This window comes from Xiphophorus hellerii, chromosome 19 (genome assembly GCF_003331165.1).
Source record: "Xiphophorus hellerii strain 12219 chromosome 19, Xiphophorus_hellerii-4.1, whole genome shotgun sequence".
Taxonomy (NCBI): Eukaryota; Metazoa; Chordata; class Actinopteri; order Cyprinodontiformes; family Poeciliidae; genus Xiphophorus; species Xiphophorus hellerii.
In genome coordinates, this window is record NC_045690.1 from 21488373 (window position 1) to 21513483 (window position 25111).

The 25111-nt window shown below is 43.9% G+C and overlaps 1 protein-coding gene and 1 long non-coding RNA gene across 3 annotated transcripts in view; one reads left to right on the plus strand and one right to left on the minus strand.

The window, feature by feature from the left end:
* The window catches only part of sash1b (SAM and SH3 domain containing 1b), a 66289-nt gene that overhangs the window by 36531 nt on the left and 4647 nt on the right, over positions 1–25111 (plus strand). The window contains exons 1-15 of one of the 2 annotated variants that reach the window (XM_032547077.1): positions 9206–9385; positions 12969–13097; positions 14972–15022; positions 15368–15417; positions 17400–17440; positions 17557–17643; positions 17753–17865; positions 19199–19291; positions 20090–20219; positions 21201–21595; positions 22501–22575; positions 22867–23010; positions 23093–23225; positions 23411–23580; positions 24237–24440. In XM_032547077.1, coding sequence (XP_032402968.1) covers positions 13053–13097; positions 14972–15022; positions 15368–15417; positions 17400–17440; positions 17557–17643; positions 17753–17865; positions 19199–19291; positions 20090–20219; positions 21201–21595; positions 22501–22575; positions 22867–23010; positions 23093–23225; positions 23411–23580; positions 24237–24440 — 1731 coding nt within the window. In that variant the 5' untranslated portion in view covers positions 9206–9385; positions 12969–13052. Of the gene's footprint in view, positions 1–9205; positions 9386–12968; positions 13098–14971; positions 15023–15367; positions 15418–17399; positions 17441–17556; positions 17644–17752; positions 17866–19198; positions 19292–20089; positions 20220–21200; positions 21596–22500; positions 22576–22866; positions 23011–23092; positions 23226–23410; positions 23581–24236; positions 24441–25111 lie in introns of those variants that run through there. The other variant, XM_032547076.1, reaches the window with a different exon arrangement.
* On the minus strand, positions 625–24784 carry LOC116708929 (uncharacterized). Its single transcript, XR_004336790.1, has 3 exons — positions 24774–24784; positions 16020–16029; positions 625–751 (listed from the first exon to the last, which is right to left on the minus strand). It is a non-coding gene; the product is annotated as an uncharacterized LOC116708929 (long non-coding RNA).

Below are 25111 nucleotides of genomic sequence, written 5' to 3' on the forward strand. Positions count from 1 at the left end.
GTGAAGGACATGCAGTAGTTTCTGCAGTGTTTTCACCGCTGCAGCTCCTGTACCAACCGTTTTTGAAGCCTTTTGGATGTTTTCTTCCAGGATTGCTCTGCTATTGCCGCTATCCTTGTTCTCATCTATTTTGACCAGCTTTCCTGAAAGAAAAAGCTACCCCCACAGCATGATATTGTCACCACTATGTTTCACTGTGGAGTCAGTGGGCTCATTGTGATTTCTTCCACACGCAGAAATCACACTGCTTTTTTCTTTCTGCACGCAGACCAACACATGCAGTGGTGTCTCCTTCTTCCAGCTTGTGTGCTCCTAGTTTCTGGCAAACAGCAAATGGGAATTCTTGTGCTACTTTACCATAAAAGCCACACTTGTGGATTTGCATGATGGTTGGTGTTTTTCTTGTCATAATATCTCCAGATTCTGAGTTCTGGATCTCTCCAGAGTCGTCCTGCCTGCACGGCCTGTCAGTGGTGTCCAAATTTTTCACCAAGTCGAATCCGGAGCCGCAGGTTGCAGACCGCTGACCTGTTTTCTGTAAACTCTTGTTGGTGCCAGATTGCGGAGGGCGACTAGAAATTCTTCCCCAGAGGAAAATATGTTGCATATTTACAGAACTTATTATTTTTTATTTGTTTAATTTGAACATGATAGAAGTATAAACTCACGTGAACAAGGAATGCAAAGGACTCATATTTTTGTACTACAATAATCTTAACATGATCGAAAAGGAGTAGGAAGAAGTAAGAAACTTATGAACTCCCACCCCATAAACTCATACCATGTTTTCAGAAGGAACCTCATTATTAAATAAAACATATTTTAAAAGGCATGGGTTACTTAATTAGGAGCTATGCTGTCTGGGGCTTCATGCCCCTGGTAGGGTCACCCAAGGCAGACAGGTCCTAGGTGAGGGACCAGACAAAGCGCAGCCCGAAGACCCCAATGACGAAAGAAAACCTTGGACTTGGTGTTCCCTCGCCCGGACGCGGGTCACCGGGGCCCCACTCTGGAGCCAGGCCTGGAGGGGGGGCACAACGGCGAGCGTCTGGTGGCCGGGCTTTTACCCATGGAGCCCGGCCGGGCTCAGCCCGAAGGGGAAACATGGGCCCCCCCTCCCATGGGCCCACCACCCGTGGGAGGGGCCAAAGGGGTCGGGTGCACTGTGCGATGGGTGGCGGCCAAGGGAGGGCACCCTGGCGGTCCGATCCTCGGTTGCAGAAACTGGCTCTTGGGACGTGGAATGTCACCTCTCTGGTGGGGAAGGAGCCGGAGCTAGTGCGTGAGGTCGAGAGGTTCCGGCTAGAAATAGTCGGTCTCACCTCGACGCATGGCTCTGGTTCTGGAACCAGTCTCCTTGAGAGGGGCTGGACATACTTCCACTCTGGAGTTGCCCAGGGTGAGAGACGTCGGGCAGGAGTGGGCATACTTGTTGCTCCCCATCTCGGCGCCTGTACGTTGGGGTTTACCCCGGTGAACGAGAGGGTAGCATCCCTCCGCCTACGGGTGGGGGGACGGGTTCTGACTGTCGTTTGTGCTTACGGGCCGAACGACAGTTCAGATTACCCACCCTTTTTGGAGTCCTTAGAGGGGGTACTGGAGAGTGCTCCTCCTGGGGACTCCCTTGTTCTGCTGGGGGACTTCAACGTTCACGTGGGCAGCGACAGTGAGACCTGGAGGGGCGTGGTTGGGAGGAACGGCCCGCCCGACCTGAACTCGAGCGGTGTTCTGTTGCTGGACTTCTGTGCTCGCCATGGATTGTCCATAACGAACACCATGTTCAAGCATAAGGGTGTCCATATGTGCACTTGGCACCAGGACACCCTAGGCCGCAGTTCGATGATCGACTTTGTCATCGTTTCATCGGATCTGCGGCCGAATGTCTTGGACACTCGGGTGAAAAGAGGTGCGGAGCTGTCCACTGACCACTACCTGGTGGTGAGTTGGCTCCGGTGGTGGGGGCGAAAGCCGGTCAGACCTGGCAGGCCCAAACGTGTTGTGAGGGTCTGCTGGGAACGTCTGGCGGAATCCCCTGTGAGACGGAGCTTTAACTCCCATCTCCGGCAAAACTTCGAACACGTCCCGGGGTTGGTGGGGGACATGGAGTCTGAGTGGACCATGTTCCGTGCCTCCATTGTCGAGGCGGCCAATCGGAGCTGTGGCCGCAAGGTTGTCGGTGCCTGTCGCGGCGGCAACCCTCGAACCCGTTGGTGGACACCTTCGGTGAGGGATGCCGTCAGGCTGAAGAAGGAGTCCTATCGGGCCTTTTTGGCCTGTGGGACTCCGGAAGCAGCTGATGGGTACCGGCGGGCGAAGCGGCATGCGGCTCGGGCGGTTGCTGAGGCAAAAACTCGGGCGTGGGAGGAGTTTGGAGAGGCCATGGAGAAAGACTTCCGTACGGCTTCGAGGCGATTCTGGTCCACCATCCGGCGTCTCAGGGGGGGGAAGCGGTGCAGCACCAACACTGTTTATAGTGGGGATGGTGTGCTGCTGACCTCTACTCGGGACGTTGTGGGCCGGTGGGCAGAGTACTTCGAAGACCTCCTCAATCCCACCAACATGCCTTCCACTGAGGAAGCGGAGCCTGGGGACTCTGGGTTGGGCTCTCCAATCTCTGGGGACGAGGTCGCCGAGGTGGTTAAAAAGCTCCTCGGTGGCAAGGCCCCGGGGGTGGATGAGATCCGCCCGGAGTTCCTTAAGGCTCTGGATGTTGTAGGGTTGTGTTGGTTGACGCGACTCTGCAATATCGCATGGACATCGGGGGCAGTTCCCCTGGATTGGCAGACTGGGGTGGTGGTCCCCCTGTTCAAAAAGGGGGACCGGAGGGTGTGCTCCAATTATAGAGGGGTCACACTCTTAAGCCTCCCTGGCAAGGTCTATTCGGGGGTACTGGAGAGGAGGGTCCGTCGGATAGTCGAACCTCGGATTCAGGAAGAGCAGTGTGGTTTTCGTCCTGGTCGTGGAACACTGGACCAGCTCTACACCCTCGGCAGGGTCCTGGAGGGTGCATGGGAGTTCGCCCAACCAGTCTACATGTGTTTTGTGGACTTGGAGAAGGCATTCGACCGTGTCCCTCGGGGAGCCCTGTGGGGGGTTCTCCGGGAGTATGGGGTACCGGGCCCTTTGATACGGGCTGTCAGGTCCCTGTATGACCGGTGTCAGAGTCTGGTCCGCATTGCCGGCAGTAAGTCGGGCTCGTTTCCGGTGAGAGTTGGACTCCGCCAGGGCTGCCCTTTGTCACCGATTCTGTTCATCACTTTCATGGACAGAATTTCTAGGCGCAGCCAAGGTGTTGAGGGGATCCGATTTGGTGCCCTTAGGATCTCGTCTCTGCTTTTTGCAGACGATGTGGTCCTTTTGGCTTCATCAGATCGTGATCTGCAGCTCTCGCTGGAGCGGTTCGCAGCCGAGTGTGAAGCGGCCGGGATGGGGATCAGTGCCTCCAAATCCGAGGCCATGATCTTGAGCCGGAAAAGGGTAGAGTGCCTTCTTCAGGTCAGGGGGGGTGTCCTGCCCCAAGTGGAGGAGTTTAAGTATCTCGGGATCTTGTTCACGAATGGGGGAAGAAGGGAGCGGGAGGTCGACAGGCGGATTGGTGCAGCGTCTGCCGTTAAGCGGGCGTTGTACCGGTCCGTCGTGGTGAAGAAAGAGCTGAGCCAAAAAGCGAAGCTCTCGATTTACCGGTCGATCTACGTTCCCACCCTCATCTATGGTCATGAGCTTTGGGTCATGACCGAAAGAACGAGATCGCGGATACAAGCGGCCGAAATGGGTTTCCTCCGTAGGGTGGTTGGGCTCTCCCTTAGAGATAGGGTGAGAAGCTCAGTCATCCGGGAGGGACTCAGAGTAGAGCCGCTGCTCCTTCACATCGAGAGGAGCCAGTTGAGGTGGCTCGGGCATCTGGTCAGGATGCCTCCTGGACGCCTCCCTGGTGAGGTGTTCCGGGCACGTCCCACCGGGAGGAGGCCCCGGGGAAGACCCAGGACACGCTGGAGGGACTATGTCTCTCGGCTGGCCTGGGAACGCCTCGGGATTCCCCCGGAAGAGCTAGAAGAAGTGGCCGGGGAGAGGGAAGTCTGGGCCTCCCTCCTGAAGCTGCTACCCCCGCGACCCGACCTCGGATAAGCGGAAGAAGATGGATGGATGGATGGGGTTACTTAATTTTCCATTTCATTTGGGTTTACATATGTCTAAATGCATCCATTCCCACACATACTCATAGCTTCACTGTACATACACACATTAGTGCTAACTCTCACCAATATTTCTATAACTTGTTAAAAAATCCTTACATTTCCTTTTAAATTGTATTAAATTTTGACTTTAACTCATTTAACTTAATTTTACATCATGAATTGAAATTCAGAAGCTCTTTCTTGTTGTTTGTAAACTATGAATCCTTAAGTTTGAGTTTAAGTTATATCTTCCTTCTCTTTCATAAAACATGAGGTCAGGCAGGAGTTTATTTGATGCCTTAAACATAATTTGAGCAATTTTAAATTCCACTTAATAAAAACTTAATACCAGCTCTTTGTAACATGAAGTCACTCTCCAGCAGTCTTACTACGGGTCTGGCTTTATAACTATTCAGGGACTGAGTGCCGGTCGACTTCCTCCTCGTCCCTCGAGTGCAGAGCGGCGCCCTCTGCGATCAAAGCCCGGATGAGCGCTCAGGTTGGCGCACATCGAGTCAGGAGACCCGACTGTGACCGAAAGCGGAGCTGGGTGGCTGACGGAGAGGAATGGCGTCCGTCTCCAGCCCCCGCTGCGCGCGTGGAGGTGACGAGCCGCCCCGCTGCTGTGTAGCCAGGCGGAAAACTGACCTTTCTGGCACGCGCTGCCTCGGCCCTTTGGCACCGCGCGCTGAACCAGGCCCTCCACCGTCTCCTCCATCCATCTGCAGCTCAGCCTAATCTGCAGCGGGAGGTCGGACTCCTTCTTCCGGCCTCCTGCTCCTCCCTCTGGAGTCGGGGGTCCGCGCGCTAAAGCGGAACAATTACAATAAGCGGGATCATGATTTAACATAAGACATGTGTCGCCGGTTACATCTCTGAGTAATACCGCAAGCAAACGAGGTCACCACCCTGATGTATAATGTATACTTTAAGGATCTGTAAAGGCGCCTCTCTTTTTTCATTTGAACACTCTGGCCAGCTGTTAACAGAGGGAGAAGATCCTGCGGCTGTTCCCTCATGAATCATTCACTTTCACCTCAATCCAAAGTGTCTGCTTTATTTTCACCTCACAGTCGTCACCTCCTGCCCTCATGCCTCTGCACTCGTTTGACCTGGGAAAGGGGCACGTAAGTAACCATTTGCTGCCCCCTACTGGTGTGTTGCGTGGACACAAACGTATACGGGTCTGTGCTCAGCATCCAGACATTAATGCGGATTACATACTGCTGGCCTGTTTCTTTGAAACTGTATCTTTTATTTATGCCCGTTTCCTCTGAGGTGGGGGTTGCTTGGTAGCTGTTGCACACGTTGATAATAGCAGTAATAGTAATTATTTTTCACATCTCTCTTAAATGTGTTTTATAGAATCAGGATATTATAGAAAGTACAAATTATGTACTTTATAACATTTGATTTATCACCTATGCCAAAAAAGGGGGAGGAAACATACTAATACTACTACTGTCAATCGTTTAATTTGTTTTAAAAATACATGAATAATCTTAAACTGAAAACATGAAGTTTCTTATTCTTTAAAAGAGCTAAAAGAGCGCATAAATCATGTCATAATTGATAAACTGGTGGCTGTTTTCCTGTGTTTCTGTTCCCACAACATCAAGCAGGAAAGACCTCAGCGATGATGAAGCCGTCGTTGCTGCCCGTCATTTAAGCGTAAAGACATCTTCAGACTTTTTAGAGTGTATCATGCTATGCTAAAAATGATCACACTGCAAAAAAATACCCCTCTCAAAACAAGATAAGTGTAGAAAATAAGAATCTGCCAATTGAACTGGTACTTTTTATCCATATTCAAGTATTATTGACTTGAATATGGATTTAAGTCCATATTCAAGCTCCTGTATCTTGCTGTAAAGTTACTTTGGTTTTATTTCAAGTTTACTGGGAAGCTTGCACTATAAACTAGACAGAAATGTTTGGTAATATTTTGTGTTTTTGCAGTACGATAGAGCTGACAGGTTTTCTAAGTGTGGTCATGACAACGCAATGTGTGTCGCTCATCCTGAACATAGAAACAGAAGTCTCAGATGTTAGTTCAGTTTTGAATGAGAAAACTGACTAAATTATAAAAAGGCTAAACATTTTAGACGGTTAAGTTAGCGAGCCGTTTATCCCTAATGAGATGTAGGCAGCTTAATCTGAAACCAACTTTGGAAGAACATCTGTTAGACAGATGAGACACACATTTGGCAACAAAACAAAACAAAAAACAAACGAAAGGCTCTCAATTTTAGAATTGAGAGCGATGGTGGTTATTCTTTGGACTGCTTTAAAAGCACTTGGAACCGGGAAGCCTTCAGTCAACCAGTTGACCACAAAGTCCTCTTTATGCTGAGATTTTCTTGGGTTAAATGTGAGGCCACCTGTCTGCCAGCTGAACATTGGTGCAAATCTGGTCAGTGTGGCAAGTACAGAAAAAAGTCTACAACAGAATCTAGGTTTTTGTCTTGGTACAGAGGTCACAGTTTAAGGCTTTGTTAGAAACTCATAACTATATGGATGGTAAAAGAAATGTAAAACTTTGAAAAAAACTACAAGTGCAGTAAAGTCATGCACACAGGAAGAACAAAAATATTGTTATTTTTATAAATTGCTCATTTCAGTTGCCCACTCACTGCAAAAACACAAAATATTACCAAGTGTTTTTGGTTTAGTTTCAAGTGCAAACATCTTATTAAACTTGATGTAGGGGAAACTAACACTGAAAGCAACTTTTCAGCAAGAAATAGGAGTTTGTGTAAGTAAGTAATTCCTTAATATTAAGAAAAAAAATACTAGTTTCACTGGCAGATTATTTCACTTATAACAAGATACTTTCCCCACTAAAACAAGCTTCTTGTGAAAAAAGTTACTTGTAAGTTAGTTTTGTCTTGATTCAAATGCAGTAAGAAGTTTAAGCTAGAAATTAGACCACAGATACTTGGTAATATTTTGTTGTTTTTTTCAGTGCTGGCTTCTTGCTGTTGATAGTCACATTCACTTTTATGTCTAAAGTTGGGAAAACTTGTGAAAAAGGCCGTTTCAGCCAGCTGTGGTTGTGGCCACATGTTGCTGAAGCATTCTAATGTTGCATTTGAAACTCTAAATTTGGACATTAATGCGTGACACAATGGTCACTCAAGACTCTTATTATAATCTCTGGCTTCCGTTTGAGTTCATAAAATGAATATGTACATGGTGATTTGTCCAGTGAGGAGGAGGGAGTCAGTAGAAATGTCTGAGAGACCTAGCAGACCGGCAAACCACACAGGTTTAAAATTGCATTGTGGGGGTGTGCTGTGGTGGCGCAGGGGGTTAGCACGCCCCACGTTTGGAGGCCTTAGTCCTCGACGCGGACATCATGGGTTCGACTCCAGGTCCCGACGACCTTTGCCGCATGTCTTCCCCCCTCTCCTCACCCTCCTTCCTGTCTGCCTACTGTTGAAAAAATATGAGCCACTAGCGCCGCAAAAACTCTTCGGAGAAAAAAATGGGGGAAAAATAAAATAAAATTGCATCCAGTCTGTTGTAATTCACCACTTCAAACCTGCATTGTAACCTGCAGGTGCATTTTCTTTTAGCAACTATGTCACCAAACCACTGTAAATTGGTGAACCATGGTTGTATAAAATGTAACAGTAATGAAAGGAAGTAGCCAAAAATCTCACTTTGCAACAATTTAAAGGCACCACAGAAATATAGCTGCCAATACATCATTTTGTTGTCACAGTCTGTCCTGCCACTCAAACTCTAAGTCCATCTACAGTTTTCTTACAATAATATGTCATTTAACCCTAAAAATAAAATGAACTCTAATAATAAACATGTTATGGGGGCTGCATAGTGGTGCAGTTGGTAGCACTGTTGCCTTGCAGCAAGAAGGTCATGGGTTCGATTCCTGGGGTCTTTCTGCATGGAGTTTGCATGTTCTCCCTGTGCATGCTTGGGTTCTCTCCGGGTACTCCGGCTTCCTCCCACAGTCCAAAAACATACATGACTGTCAGGTTGATTGGTCTTTCTAAATTCTCCCAAGGTGTGTGTGTGTGCATGGTTGTGTGTCCTGTCTGTCTCTGTGTTCCCCTGCAACAGACTGGCGACCTGTGAACCCCGCCTCTCTCCCTCTCGAACGTTTGCTGGAGATAGACCCCAGCACCCCTCCTGACCCCTCTAGGGACAAAGGTGTTAGAAAATGGATGGATAAACATGTTATGGATAACAAAATATGGTCGTCATTGGGAATAATGTTTGGAGAAAGTGTTTTTGATTGTGTTTTTGTATTAATGCGATTCACAGATTGCACCAGAACACACAAAAAGGAAGAACCATAGTTGGCAAACTTTATGCTCACAAACAGCAGCCATGTTTGCCTCCATAGTCTGCCTCTGCTTGCCATCTCTGTGGCGTTAAGTGGACTGTTTCCTTGTCCCTTCATCCTGGGATCTCTCTAACATTGAAGCAAAGTACCACATTTTTTTATAAACTGCGGGAAAAAATTTAAAGAATCTTGTTGGTTGGATTCATCCGTATTTGGTAGTGCCATCGGTTTTAGCGAGGCAAGGATCCAAAGACTCATTCTGTATCCAAAATTGTTTTGAAATGACTTGCCTCCTCAGAGAGACTGTGGGAAAGCTGATTGTGATTTAGTTCTGACTCAGTTTGATGATTTATACGTTTTATCTCGTTTGTTTTGAATCGCTGCTCTTTAATTTAACCTTTTTTTTTTAAGTAAAAAGTATTACTTTTACCTATATTAGCATGTAAAACACCAGAAGTCAAAACTTACCTTTTGACATATAATTCACCTCATCATTGTGTGCCGAGTCGTACGTTGAGGCAAACAGAGGAGCGCTCCCTGCAGTTGCAGAGCAGCACTTCCATGCACTTCGAGGTGGTAGTTTATTTGAAGAGCAGATCCATGAGTCAGCCAGTTCCCCCCGTGGGCCGCAGCTGGAGCGAGTCGACGGCTCCACCCAGCTGCAACCAGCGTCATATGTGGTTGCAAATTCCCCAACCTCCCCGCAGCCAGACTGTTTAATTTATGCGCATCGGGCTCCCCTCTCTGCTCCTCCTCTCGCTGCAGGATGTATTGTCCTCCGCTCTCTAAACTGAGTTAAGTTTCTGAACCGAGCTTTTCACTTAGCAGAGCTGTGGGAGGACTAAACGCTGCTGCCGCTGCTGGATAGCTGTTGTTGGCAGCCAGATGCCTGTTTGTGGTGAGTGTTGTTTTTTTTTTTTTTATGTTTTGTGCTGGAATGTGATCCTGTAAATGTGGTTTTTCCTCTGGAGATTCATTGAAGAAATCGGTTTTCCTGCTACAGAGCGAGACGCTGTGCGTGCTTTTTGACCGTTTGATGTGTGGATTTGATTCTGTTTTAGCTCATTATTTCACTTTGACGACTCGGGGAACCTTTAAAACGTAACCCCCCCTCCCCAACACACACACACAAAACTATAACTCTGTAACTTTCAAACATCCTCGACGCAAAATCCATAAAGCCGGTCCTGCATCTATCCAGATGTGGCATTCCTTACATTTCTTTTTCAGACAAATCTCTAGTTTTAGTCCACCTTTTCGGTCATGGTCAGTCAATCATTTATCGTGAAAAGTTCTTTTGAAAGCAAATCCAGGAACAAAGTCTCCTAACATCCTGAAGTACACGATTGGCCTGGTTTCCTGAAGACAAGTCAGATGAGCTGTACAAACACTCACACCCTGGACCCCCAGGGCAATGCAGATCTTTTGTTTTGCTGTGTGATGCTGAGAAACGTGACACCGCACTCTTCTTTTTAAAACCTCTGTGGCTGAAGTGTCACCCTGCAGCTTCGGCCTGAACACCGACCATTTGCGGACGGCTGTGAAAACACTGCAAAAAAACCCAAATTCGTACTAGAGCAGATATCTTGGTACACTTGAAATAACCATAGTAAAAGTAGCTTTTAAGTGCGATATAAGAGCTGATTTTATGTAAATAAGTTGATCATATGGATAAGGAAAAGCATTATGCTTACAGCATGACATTTTCCCCACGTTATAAGTGAAACTAAACTTTTTCAATCAATATCAAGGAGCTATTTACTTGAAACAAGCACCTATGTCTTGCTTGAAAGTTGCTTTTAAGTTAGCTTCATCTCAATAAAAGTGTGCTAAGATATTTGCACTAGAAATCAGACCAGAATGAAAAAAAAAAAATTGTTTTTGTGGTGAATATTTTCACGGAAACAGTCAGAGCTTGAGTTCAGGCCCCCTAACTTGTTTGTTTAGGGTTTTTCTTTTTCTATATGCACATCCATCCGTGATGGAGGCTAGAGGGCGTTTATACACTCTCTCCAAACCATGTCGAATAAGCGCCGAGGCTGCTGCGATATCATGTGGCTGCGGGTACAAAGAGCTGCTTATGTGACGCGGTGGCAGTTGGAGGCAGAAGAGTGGCTGCTGCCAGGCACAGCGCACAGCTCCTCAGACCCGCTCTTGCTCTTATTTATTGAGCGTACGAACAGCAGGCAGGATTTCTCAGGCCGTTTGGAACCGGGGTCGCGATGAATGGGCCTCTCTTTTCTGGACAGTCGGACCAGTCACGGATTGTCTTGACACGAGGCGACGGAGTCCAGAGTATTGCTTTCCACTGCAGTTGGAGCATTTGCATAACGTCAGGGTGAGGCATAATGATGATGATGATGATCTGTGCGGCGGTTTATGAGCGTAGTACCTGCTTATTACAGACGCAGCGTGTGCTTGTGTGCACAGTCCTAAAGGGCCTCCCATGTTTTTGGAGCTTATAGTCTGCCGTTTGGTTTGGTTTCCCTGGAAACCCAAAAAATTTTTTTAATGTTTTGGTTTCTAAAGACGGATAAGAGGTCAAAAGACTTCTTATCAAGAAAGTCAGATTTTTGTCTTGTTCATTAAATGGATCAAAGGAACTGCTTTTTTTTTTTTTTCAGACTATAAACTCACGTCCATGCACTTTGATGCAGCTTGTTTGAATTTCATTTGAAAATGTAGTGTGGATTTGATTTAAACATTTTCCAGGTCTGAACAAGCATGCAAAAAGTTTTACTTAACCCTAAACGTTTCCTTCTTCCACCAATTATTCCTGATGTTTTTATTTTTTGATCCAAATATCCTTCCTTCCTTCCTTCCTTCTCTGTTCTTCGTTCTTTCTTTCCTTGTATCCTTCCAGTCTTATTTATGCTCATCATTCATCCTTCACTTTTAGTCCCTTCTTTCCTTCTGTCTTTTTTCTGCTTCACTTTCTTGTCCCCATTTATCTTCCACCTCCTTCCTTCCATTAAACCTTTTCTTTCCTCCTTGTCTCCTTTCTTTCTTATGGCCCCGTTCTCTTTCCAATCTTTCTCCTTTCTATCTTTTTTGCTTCCTCAGTTGTGTTCTTGTTTCTGCCGTCTCTCCTGTCCTCTTTTTCTCTTTCCTGTCCCTATTTTCTCCCTCTCGATCTCTCCTTTTCTTTTTTCCTTGTCTCCTTCCTTCCTGTCTTCCTCATGCCTCTCTTTAGTCATTTACTTCCATATGTTAATCTGATTTGTTGGTCTTCCTTCTTACCTTTCTTCTTTTTCTCCTTCCTTCTTTTCTTCCTTGTGTTGTTGTTTTTTTCTCTTCTTCACTTTTTCTTCTCTTTTTCCTTTTCTTCCTTTTCTTTCATCTTTGTCTTGAAAGGTTTGATATTTAAAGCTGGCTCCTGTAACAATATTTGCTGTATCATTTATTAACTTACTAAAGATATTGAGAACTCTGCAAATTTGCTTCACATTAAAAACTGTGTAGAAACCCTCGGATTAATAATCAATACCTCTATCAATAATCTGCAGTGCATTTCTTCTCGTTGTCATAGTCCTTAGGAAAATGTTGAGGTTTGCAGGTCAGACCTGAAGAAAAAACAGAAATCTACTAGTTTTACGTAAATGACAGCACATCGACTAGAAGGATCAGGAGTGGATTTTAATACTGATCTTTTAACAAACTGACATTATTACAAATGTTCTGTTCATCATTTCGTCCAGTTTGATCCACAAGAGCATCAATAAATATCAGTACACTTGTAAACATGGCTGAAGTCGGAAAGAGCAGCATTTGTTTTTGTGCCGTATGCATTCACAGCCACACAGTTATCCTAAAGAAGACAGTAAGTAGTTTTTTTAATCATCATTTTTATCATTATTGCAATAGTAACATGATAAACTCGTGATAAAGTTGGACGGAACCCAATCACATAGGAAAAACACCTGAATTGTGAAAAAAACTAACAGATCAGATATCAGAGTAAACTGGTAATCGCTATCAACCAGTGACACTTTTTCTTTAAAACTAGATACTTATTTTTATTTTTTTACACATTAACCGGAAGGAGCGTGTTCTGAAAAATAAATCTATCACAGTCAAAAACCTCCAAAGCCTCGGAGTTTCACAATTGAAGGAACCTGAAGCGGAGTTGCGTGACCGACTCCTTGTGGTTCACGGTCGGCTAATCCGCGGCCTCTTAGGTCGAGCCTCGATGGCTTCGAGGACGGCGAGTGTCGGACTTGCGTCAGACGGAGCCTCTCCTTGCCCCGCAGGGGTCACATCTGAGCAGGAACATGACAGCTCTGGTGACGATACATACAGGTTTATCACAGCTTCTGCCCTCCTGGTGCTTTATCTCTCCCACTTCCTGCTTGTCTGTGTTGCCACCAACAGCGGCAAAAGTTTCAAACAATGGCTTATCACGACGGTGGCTGCTGCTGAGAGGGATTCGTTTGGTTCCTCTGTTTTGTGACACAGAGTGTGTGTGTGTGTGTGTGTGGCAGGATGGCTCTGTGGGGAACCTTGATGACCTGGCCCAGGAGTACTCGCGGTACTACGGCACCTCCCTCAGCGACGTGTGCGAACGGATGGAGGAGCTACGGAAACGCAAATTAGTGCAAGAGATGGAGATGGTGAGGAATCTTTAACCATTTTTTTGTTTCTTTCCTTTTTTTGAGTTTAACGTCACTGGAAAAATCTGCTTTGTTCAAGTAGCAGAGAAGATTAAATGTCTTCTTCCTCGAGATAAATATACAGCCTGCAGGCGAGGTGTGCAGCTCGTTGTAAACACCAGAAGCCTCAATGACATGTTCTGTCTTTCCAGGGTGCTATTTTCTCCTACAAACTACAAAAGAGGGGTATTTATTTTCCTCCCACACAGAGGCTCTGGAAAGTGTTCACACTCCTGTCAGTTTTTGTGTTTTTTAGGTCAAATTAAATCATAATAAAACAGTTTACATCAATTTCCTATCTTTAAAGTGACATTTAATTTGCACATTTTAAACAAAATCTTTCAGAAAGGCACATGAAAAAAAGTTGCAATAGTTTTGACCAGATGTGCGATCTTAAACTAATATTGTTAACTTAATTAACTAATACTCTTAACTTATCTGTGGCTCCTTTTCCAGCTTTAAAAACTCTTTGAAACATTGGTTTAATACTAGTTTGCCTATTTTATACGGCATCTTGTATTTGAAATTAAATGAAATTAGCTGTTGTGCTAACTCCAACATTGCACTGATGCTAACTGCGGACATTTTGATTAATATGCATTAATATTAATACATACATGTTTAAGTAAATGAACAAAATGACACTTTTTTTTTTAGCACCTTTTAATTATTTCAGTCTGCGTCAGTAGGAATCATTCATAATGCCACAGCTTTGCTGTATCTGCCAAATCTATTAGATTAAAATGATTAGATTAAATGATTAGATTAATCTCGTCATGTAACCCCACAGATTTTCTTTTGGATTTGGTTCAGAACTTTGACTAGGTCATTCCAAAATGTTAGTTTTCATCCCATTAAGCACTTTGCCTTTTGAATAAATTTGAACAATTTTGATTCTGTAGCCCCACAGCATGATGATGCCCCCACCATGTTTCACTATGGATATGGTGATGATTAGGGTTGTTGTTATTGCCGAGGGTTTTTTTCCTTTTATACATTTTCCCCTTTAAAAGATTTAAATGTATTGGTTTATTTTTTTGGTGATGTTGCCCTTCCTGTACAATATCTGTATCCTTTATTCTGTGTTTATATGTACTTTATATTCTCTTTTTCAGTGAGTCTGTAGGAGGATTTAGTCCTGTCACAATAACAAATTTTGCTGGATGATAAATTGTCCCAGAAGTTATTGTGATAAACGACAGTATTGTTGTTTTGAGACCATTTTTAAGTAATAGAATGGCAAAATAATGCAAGAGCACATCCTCAGAGATCAATAAAGTTTAAATTGTAATGAACATCTAACACAGGAAATGGAAGACATTTAAAATATTAAACATAAATAAACAACAGAAACAACAAATAGTCTCTGGAAAGTGGGCAAAACTGTCCTTCAAAATAAGAGCTATTTGAGACCAAAGCACCAGACTGAAGATTTAGTCAGTTTTGGGCTGAAAGAGAGAAAAGAGAAAAACGATAAATTTAAAATCTTTTAAATTTAATTGCGGTAAATTGGTTTATTGCTTATTGCGACAGGCCTTGCTCTTATTGCTTGTGTCACCAAAGGTGGAAAAAGGACAAAAATCTGACATTTTATCAGAAACATACTATTTTTACATCCACTATAATTAAAGCGTCGAGAAAAAAAACCTGCATTTTCCAGACTAACAGCCTCTAGGTGTTGATGTCCTGCCCCGTTTGGGCTCAGATGTGATTAAACAACCTTTAAAGTAACACTTTGAAAATGTTTACTGACCATATAAACCAGACGAACCTCAAGCCAAGTGTTTCATTACGATGACACTGTGATTTACTCCTCTGCTTCCACTGCGTTTCAGGGAAAGGTTGACTCAGCGGCCGCATCGCCTCACCTCCGCTCTCAGATCCAGGTGAGTGTCAGGCCCCAGGAGGACGCTGCCGCTTCCTGTTCTGTGCGTCAGCAAGACAAGACTGCTCGATAGGCGGCCGGGAGGGGTCGCCGGGTCATGATAATCGCCGGGTAAAGCAACGTGAAAAGCCAAAAAGTAACATCTGACTCGCTGGGGGATGCGGAAAAGCTGTCCTTGAAACTGCGGCTTTCGCGTTGTTACAGATGTAAACGCGAGGCGGAACATGGGAAGTTTATTTGCTGCTGGTTCACATTAGAACACAATGTGAAGCAATAGTTTTGTGATCTTCGGTGATCCAGATTTGAAACTCTTAAATGTCTCATCTATTGCTTCTCATCTTTCCAGGAATCTCTTGGACTCAGCAGCAGCACATTGACTCCAGAGACTGACAGAAGGTAAAAACAAAACCGATAACGACCGGTTCTCTCAGAAAAGGGAGGGTCAGATCTAGGATCTACAGTCTGGATCTACGTCTGTAGGCTGCGGCCTGATTAGGCTTCCTGCATTATCTCCGTCAGGCCTGAGGCCACGTGCGTTTCCTCCCCTTCCTGCTGACCCCGCAGTCACACTTATGAAGCGTTTCTGCGTAACCTCCGCACTTCCTTCCTTCCCTGCATTGTCTCTTCCAGAGGTTTATAAGGATTACTCACGTTTTTTGTCATTAGAACGCTGAATCAGATTTATAAAAACGGACATAGTTGATGACTAAAGCCAAAGAGTCGTGATTAATCAATTGGGATCGTTTGAGAGAGGAAGAGAGTCTGAAAGTTCAGACATTTTGCCAGTCTTATCATAAATCTGGACACAGTTGTAGAAAACAAAAGAATGGATTTGTGTTACTCAACTTTCACATCCACTCAGAAGACGCGCATACTGCCCCCTAGTGGGCTGAAAGCATATTGTTGCAAATAACCTCGCAAGCCTGAAAAACGTATATCAAATCAAAAATCTTCTTATTTCTCACATTTTTTTTCAGTTACATTTTTTCTAAAGTTACAGTTAAAAATCTGTTTTTATTCTTTGTCGGGATTTACCTTAGGAAGTGTGAAACAGTCTGGATTAGCTGCCAAACAAGAAGGGAGCATAATTAGCTCTGTTGTCAGTCTCCACTGCCTGCTGAATTCATTTGAGGCTAAAATAATAATTAGTCCACTTTTATAATGTAATCATGCACAGCAGAACATAAAATCACTTTTTTAGGAGTAGTGATGAGGAATGCTGTAGCGTAGCTATTATATAATCTAAATACAGCAGCCGTTTTTTAAAGAAAAACTTTTAGCTTTCAAACTGCAGGACGCAGGTTCTAAAAACAAAAGCCTAGATAAATTAAAATGACGTTAAAAATTTCAAATGCAAAACCAACTTGACTATGATGAGCTAGGAATGTACCAAATTTACATCACTAGCACTCACCGGTATCTGGCCTGTCAAAAACTCAGAAATCCAATCCAGTTTCGATCAGTAAACACAGCACAGCCAGGCATTAATGCACTGATAGCAATATCAATCCTCTTTAATGTGGAAACTGTTGCTGTGGCAACAAGACTCAAATGTAAAGTTAATCCAACAGATTTGGGTCTAAAATTATATTTTAGTAATGTTGTTTCGGAGCCGCCCAGCTGATTACCTGTATGTGGAGTTAAAGATTAGGGTGATGGTCAGGAGGCCCTCCAACTCCAACATGCAACCAGCTGCTCAGCAACTATAAGAAAGGCTTCATTTGTATTTGGCTTCTATAAAATAGTAATACAAAAAGGCAATTATTTATTGCTGCACCTTGTAGTTGCTCTACCCGCATGCATTCTGTGAAGAGAATGGTTGATGTGAACGCTCGATTCACCACAAGGCAGGTCTGATCTGTTTGAGGACAAATGCACAGAAACAACAACAGGAGTCAGCTGAGGGAGAGACTGACAGTCATGCACAACAAAGAGCCCAGAGACAGACAGACAGACAGAGAGGGAGTGTGAAAGTGTGTGGGGAATTCAGAGGCCACGCTGCTGCTGCCACAAAACCCCAAGCAGACGAGAAAAAGCCTCCATTGTTCCAGCGATGGCCGCAGAGCGCTGACCTCTGTTCATCAACGCGGAGCAGCACAGAGTCTGCTTCGTCTGTTTCCATCGCTTTAATTTGCCCTGCTGTTGTCATGAGGCACAGTGCGCGTTTGTGATTCCTTTTGGGTTTTTATGAGCTTGTTCTTTGTGACTCTGACGTAAGTGGAGAAGATAGACAAGACTTCTTGATAAGGGGGTGGAAAATAGTGAGAAGGGATTGAGGATGAAGAGAATAATTTTGGATCGAAGGTACTGGCTCTGGTCAGGGGTTTGACTTTACATCTAAACAATTCAAAAGTTAAATGTAGATTTAATGTTTTCAGGTTTCCTGTCCACAAATCCAGCTCGGACGATGGATCAGGAGGTAAGAAGAATTTTTAACCGGAGTTCTCATATTTCCCGACTCTTCCTTTAAATACCATAATCAGGTTTTCATTTTTAATGTCAAATTAGAAAAGCTCCTTGCGTGTTTCTCTTCAGGAAAATGGGATGCGAGGAAAAAGAGCAAGTCTTTATGGCAGAGTTTCCGCAAGTCACAGAAGGGAGTGATGCGCCAGACTTCAAAAGGTAAAAAAACTGAAAAATAATGCGATTAATACAAATTATTGAACAATATAGCTCAGTTATTATTGCTATTTGACCTGCTGATTTAAACTGGTGTGCTTGTTTGTTTCAGGTGACGATGTTGGGTTCGTTGCCAGCGAGATCACGATGAGTGATGAAGAACGTATTCAGCTGATGATGATGGTGAAGGAGAATATGATCTCGATAGAGGAAGCCCTCGCACGGGTATGGAGTTATAAATATTTTAGTCTCAAAACAGAGAATTTACAATGAATTGAGACAAGCTGATATAATCAACAAAGACCTGTTAGAAAAAGTTTCTTTAAAAATTTTTTTAAATGAGCAAACAGGTGGAGATAAATACATAACATTAATTCAAACACAGAACTGAAACTCATTATGTAGATTCAATAAAGACAGGGTGATTTATCTCATGTCTTTATATAAATTTTGATGAATGCAGCTTAGCAAAACTCCAAATTCTGTTTCTCAAATAAGTTTAATATCCCATAATATCAATAAAAAGCAGTGTGTTAATTCCATATCTGGGTTGTTTTTGCATTAATTACTGCATCCATGCAGCATTCTGTCAAAGTTATCAGCTTGCTGAGGTGTTAGGGAGGCTCATGCTGCTTTAACATTTCCTAGACATTTTTGTTGGAGTCATTTGTAAACATATGCTACCACATGTTGTCCTTCCACACAACTTTCCTATACAAAAAGGTTAATACAGTATTCTGTAAACAACCAGCTTTTCCAGCACTGACCCATTTTGAACATATTAAACTTTTTACTGTAGGACTGACAACCGTTAGCTCAGTAGCGTTAGCATAGCCATAACTTTGGGTATCTGGATTTTAAAAAATCCTTTTTAAGTTAATTTACATTCACATTTCATGATGTTATAATAATCATCAGAATTAAGAAAAATACATTTTTTGAATATGTCTGTGTGAAAAATGTTTCCCATGTTGAATTTACTGATGATCTAATTTATTGAGATGCATCTGAATAGTCAAACCATGTTTTATTTAACCTAAAAAAACGAATGAAATATGTTCCATTCTCTTTACCACTGTTGAACTGTAAACCATATTTACCTGTATGACTCTCTGAGTGATAAATTGCCCTTGAAGTTATTGCGATAAACGATAATATTCTTGTTTTGTGACCATGTGGAAGTAAACATAATGGTAACAGCGTAATAATGCAAGAGCACATTCTCAAAGATCAATAAACTTTAAATTCTAATGAACCTGTAACACTGGAGCTGGAAGACATTTTAAACATCCAAAATAAATAAACAAAACAATAGAAATGACAAATAAAAGGGATTATGAAGTTTCTGTAAACAAAATTCTCCTTCAAAAACAGGAGCTAGTTTAGATAAAAGCACCAGACTAAAGACTTTTATAATTTAATTTTTGATAAAAAGAGAAAGAAAAAAATGCTAAATCATGCAAATGGAAATTATTGAGCTTAATTAATTAAATGCTTATTACGACAACCTTCCCCTGTCTCACTGAACCAACCGAAAAGCTTCTGTTTCTCTTTGCAGCTGAAGGAGTTCGAGACCCAGAGCAGACAGACGAGCCGATGCGAGTCCCCGGACCCCTCGGGGCCCGGCACAAACGACTCGTTCAGCTGCACCGTGAGTCTCTCCGCTCTCCAGGCCCCTCGGCCGTTGTTTACCTCTGAATCGCTAACTCACGCAGCGGCGCCTCTGGTTTGCTGTTGCCAAGGCCGCTGAGCTGTTGACAGCACTTCCCCTCTTTGGCTCTGCCTGTGTCCCAGCGATGAACCGAGGCCCCTCTAAAGCTCTGCAGCTCGGGGCCCTTTCCCAACCGCAGGGCTCCGGCTGGACTCCTATTCATTGCTGTCAAAGCGCTAACCCCCCATTGTGCTGCAGCGGGCAGCCGGATTCAGCACAGGGCCACTGTTATGCACGCCGCAGCTCTTTTATGCACCAGCGGGGCGATTAGTGCACATTTTTCAGATTCATCTGAACGTCCTTTCTGCTTCTGATGAGCTTCATTTGTTGTTTTCTCTCTAATTTCCCCTCATATTGAACTTTCTGTTGATAATCAGCTGTCGTTTTTGTCTCCAGATGAGTATTCTGGGTTACATGCGCTGCCTTCGTTCTGGTCAGAACTTAGACACACCGCCGGCTTTCCAGTTCAGACTGTGGCTCGCGTTATTTCCGAGCACACACACGTGCCTTTTCACACACCGTATTTTAGTCTTGCTTTCACACGTAGCTTAATGGTTTGCCATCTGCCTGATTCACAGTAATACTTCTGTGGTTTCCTGCAACGTATTTATACCCAACCAAGTTCTGTAACGACGAGACAAGCCAGGCTGTGTTACTGTTTGTAAAAATAGAAAATGTTCAATTAAATTAGGATGGAAATATCCAGCAGTGTTACAATAAACTTTTCTTTTTTTTTAGCCTGTTGAGCAGTCTGACAACGAAGAGGAATCTCCGGCGTTCAAAAGGCTCCACAAACTGGTCAACTCCACTCGGAAAGTGAAGAAGAAGCTGATCAGAATAGATGAGTCCAAAAGGCCCGCAGCGGACGGTACTGAAGCCTCTGTCTCTTTACATACACATAAAAGTATTACTAACCCTGAACGTTTTTTTTCACAACTGAAAATGTGATGTGAAAGTGATCACCTAGCCCTCTCTCCGTCCTCAGTGTGAAACCACACATACAGCTGCAGGTCTGCAGGTTTGCCTCAGCCACAGGATGAATTTTGTTGTTGATCCATCAGTACAAATGTCTGTCGATAACTTTCAACTCTTATTAGCGATTCTGAATTGGATTTAGGTTTGAAATCTGAGTAGGGGATTCTTAAAGATAAATAAATATGGTTTGCTCTAAGCCAGTTCTTTGTAGCTCCTGCTGTTTTCAGGGTGACTGGAAGATGAACCTCTGCATCAATCTCTGGTTCCGGTTCTCTGTTTTTCCCCAGCGTTTCTTTGTATTTAACATCATCCATCTTTGCGTCCCTTTTGGACCAGCTTCCATCTGAGTGAAGTTGCCTTCTTCAAATCAAACGAAATTGGTGTCAAACATATGTGCAGCAAAAAGTTTGTTTAAAGATATTAGGACATGTTTTCAAAGGTCATTTTTGCCGCACAAACAACTTCTCTCAGGTCCAGTTTCTCTGTCCCGGTGATGAAATGCATCCCCAAAGCAGGATTCTGCTCTCATGGCTTCTCCTAGCTTTCTTTCAACAATGGCTTTCGTTTCACCAAGCCTGGGGACAAAAAATCCAGATTTGTGGTGTGAAAGCTAATGTCTTTCTTGTTAAGAGCACCCCCACCTGAGCTGAAGATCTCTGCAGCTCCTCCTCAGTTACCACTGGACCTCTTGGTTGCTTCTCTGGTTAAACCTCTGGTCAGATTAGATGATCATCGTTTCTTAGTAGTTTAGCATCTGTGCATGTGAGCGAACAGACTGTAGTCGTTTATAATTGTGCAAACTCTACATAAATTCCTGTTCTACTAAGAATCTGACCGGTTTTCATGTGGATTACGTGTTTCTTTACCCTCCCAGAGAACCTGAGCGTAGATGGTCTACCTTGTGGCGATGGCAGCGTCTCCCAGCATTCAGGTGTGCAGAGGAAACCCTTGGTTTGTCCCCTGGACCCCTTGGCTTCGGCTCTGCAGAAGCAGCTCGCCCCCGACAGGGACTCCGACAGCCTGACCACGTCCCCGTCCTCCAGCAGTCTGGACACGTGCAGCAGCCAGAAGGTAGCGCAGGGCTATGGGAAGTGCAGCGGGAGCCCCGCTCACCGGGAGGCCGGTGTGGCGGAGGACGTGAGGGAGGCCGGCGAGGGCTCCTCCTTGTCGGAAACGGAGAGGTGCGGTGAAGAGGAGCCCAAAATGGCGCGCTCGGTGACCGATGGAGAGCTCCGTCATCGGGCTCTGGGCTCGCTTAGCCATCATGGAGTGAGTACTGGTGGTACTGGAGAACTGCATCATGTTGGTTAGAATGTTCTGATTGATTTCTAATATATGGTAATTGTAATGTTCTGATCTGATCTGCCAGCATCAATTTTGGAAACTAAATGTTGCTAGCAATGCTTCCAGTCATGAGTGAAAGGTACTGATTTATATTATAAAGAGAGGCTATGTCACACTGTGTGAGAGTGAGCAATGCAAAACAATGCAGATGTAAAACTGGGTCGTAATATTTCACGTAGCACAGTTAGCATCGCTAACTGTAGACATCATTATGAAACAACTCAAATTTAAGACTTTTTAAGACCACTATTAAAGATATTTAAAACCTATATTTCCATAAAAATGTAACTTCATCCAGCCAAGTGGCGATAAATTTGCACCTACCCATGATAGACACAGTAAAGCTAGCTGACTAGCTAGCAAAGATATGTTAGCAGCTAGTTAGCGGTAGCCTCAACTGTTTCGATTTTAGATGCATGAATTTAAGATATTTTAAGGCCTTCATTTTAGATACATTAAGACTTCTTAAGGACACACCTAGTTTCCTTCCCTCAGTAACAGCTTCCAGAGCAAATAGTGTTTCTGTGATTCAAGGGGTATCAGATCCACACCACTTGGTAGGACTTAAGGACCGTTCACTGGTCATAAAAATATTGTATTTTTGAGCTTGTGTCATTCACCAGTTTTTGTTGTTGTTTTTTTCTTTACTTCCTACCTGTTTCAGTCTTGACCAGTTATGTGACATGGGACTCAGTTGTCTTGTGTAGTCTATTAGTTTCTGCTTGTATGTTAAAATGCTGCACAGTGAACAAATACAGTGCAGGCCATCGGTCCTCGTATCTATTTCCAAACTCTTAACTTTCGCTGTTTTGTTCTGTGGTTTCTCGCAGAGAGCTTGCAGCTTTGGAGGATTTGACCTGACCAGTCGCTCCGTTCAAACAGTCACTTCTGACATCGACAGCACTGTATGTTACTGAAATTTAAAATGGGCTAACTTCAACACTATGCTAACCAACTGTCAACCTCTAATGCCTTCTAAATATTTCAAAACTTTTCCTTAGCATTTTCTGTGTTAAAATTGTCAGTATAGTGATTTATACTGCGCTTGAGTTTGTTTAGGGGTAAACGGGGTTGAATATGTGCTTAAAACATCCCATTGTAATATATTAGAGTATGTGGTTGGAATGCAGCACAGTGATGTGTGAATACTTTTCCAAGGCATTGAACCATTCTCCTTGTTTTTATTTTTAAATTAGACAAAAGACGGAGAGAGTGGCTTGAGAGGCGAAGTCAAGTCTCCCTCACTGTCACGAATTTCTCTGGGTAAAAAAGTCAAGTCGGTGAGGGAAACCATGAGAAAACACATATCCAAGAGATACCATTGTTCTCTCTCTGAGCAGGTACGGTGTGTTAAGGCTTGGCCATCAAACCTATTAAAAACTCTGGTAATAACCTCTTTATTTTTGCTCTACTTTGCCACAGTCGAGTCCGGACCGAGTAGCTAGCTGCCCTCACTCGCCTCAGACCGACTCCGACTCTTTGGAGAAACCCAAACTGAAGCCAGGGGGCTCCGTGGAGAGCCTGAGGAGCTCCCTCAGCGGCCAGAGCTCCATGAGTAAGTCAGCTGGTTCGCTGTTGTATGAATTGCCTAGTTTGTGTTGGACCAGATGTGTTGTGTTTATCGTCCAAGCATTTTTCATCTGTTAGAAAGCAGATGAAAAATTGCTGATTGACCCATAGAGGCTCGTGATCTCGATGTATGTTTTTTTGTTGTTTGTTTGTTTTTTGTGATTTGCGTAGGCGGCCAGACGGTCGGCACCACCGACTCGTCCAACAGCAACAGAGAAAGTGTGAAGTCGGAGGAAGGAGAAGAAGACGAGCTGCCTTACCATGGACCTTTCTGTGGACGGGCTCTGGTTCACACCAACTTCATCCCGAGTCCCTACGACACGGACTCCCTCAAACTGAAGGTGCGCTGGAATAAGGTCACATTCATACCAGCCCTGTTTTGGTCCACTTTAATCGTACTCCGGTTCGTTTGGGGAGGTGTGAAGGCGCAATCGAACTCTGATGCAGACCAAAGAATTGTACTCTAGTCCGTTTAAGAACCACGGTCTCAGTTCAGTTGAAGTGAACTCTGGTGCGGTTCAAGTGAATGCCAAGCAGAACAGAGAGACCGCTATAAAAGCAGGAAGTGGACTATAATGCAGGGTATTCTGGGTAAATACAACCAAAACAAATACAAAGAAATGCCTCGTGGTCTTTTACCAGCAACAAAAGAGAAATCCTGCAACCTCTAAAATCTTAAACCACTCCAGTTTCACCTACTAAATGTTGCATTCAGTGTCTTCTTCTGAGGTTTTTGTGACATTTTCTTCAGTAGTTCTTGGTGCAGCGCCACCACAGGCCATGGCTGTGGGGACAGGTTTTCAATTAGTTTGGACTTTTGACACAATGCCGCACGAAAGTGAACCGCATCAGCGGAAAATGTAACAAATGTTGCAATTTTGGTCTCGAATCAAACCACGTCTACTGGACTAAAAGGTGTGCAAACACCCTAAATCACACAATACATAGAGAACACCTTATATATCGAAAGAAACTCACTCCAAAGCTCTTATTGCAGTGTGGAGACGTGATCGACATCATCAGTAAGCCTCCGATGGGCACCTGGATGGGAATGCTCAACGGGAAAGTCGGCACCTTCAAGTTCATCTACGTGGATGTTCTGAACGAGGAGGTGAAGCCCAAGAAGACCCGCAGGAGGAGAAAGGCCCGGCATCCCAAACCCACATCAGTGGAGGAGCTGCTGGAGCGCATTAATCTGAAGGTAAACATGACAACAATCAGCCACACAAACAGAAACATGCAGGAGTTTTTGGTACTGAAGTAAGGATCTCAAGAGGAAGGTCTCACCCACAACCCTAACCACATTGTAGCCACAATTCAAAATGGGAAACAGAAGAATGTGACTACACACAAGAAAAACATGCAGCCGATGAGTTTACGCAAAGCTTAAAGAGCTTAGAGACTGATAATCGGTTGATGCTTTTGCTCTTCATCTAACTTCATTTTTAAGCAGCTAACTGAATCTGGAAATAACTTTAAGATTTTGTTTCCTCCAGTAACAACTTCCTCACCAAAGAGTGTTGCTGTCAAGCACACTTTATCATTGGATTTTATCTGAGTGTGAGAATGAATGCAGCTAAATACAAACACACCCCAATGTGACCTGGATGGTGTGTTTATTGATCGAGAAAGATCGTTATTTTGAGTTTAGGCTCAGTCGACTCACAGTACTTACCTTTTTGCCTTCTAATAGTAAAGACAAACTTTTCTACTTCTTTCATTTCCTATATGTTTGTTATACTTCTTGCTCAGAAATGAGTATAATAAATCCAGATAACACAATCAAATGCGTGAGAAATCTTCCAAACTGTATTTGGAGCTGTTTGAAATCTGTCTGGTTTCCTGACTTACTTGTCAAAGCTTATAAAAACA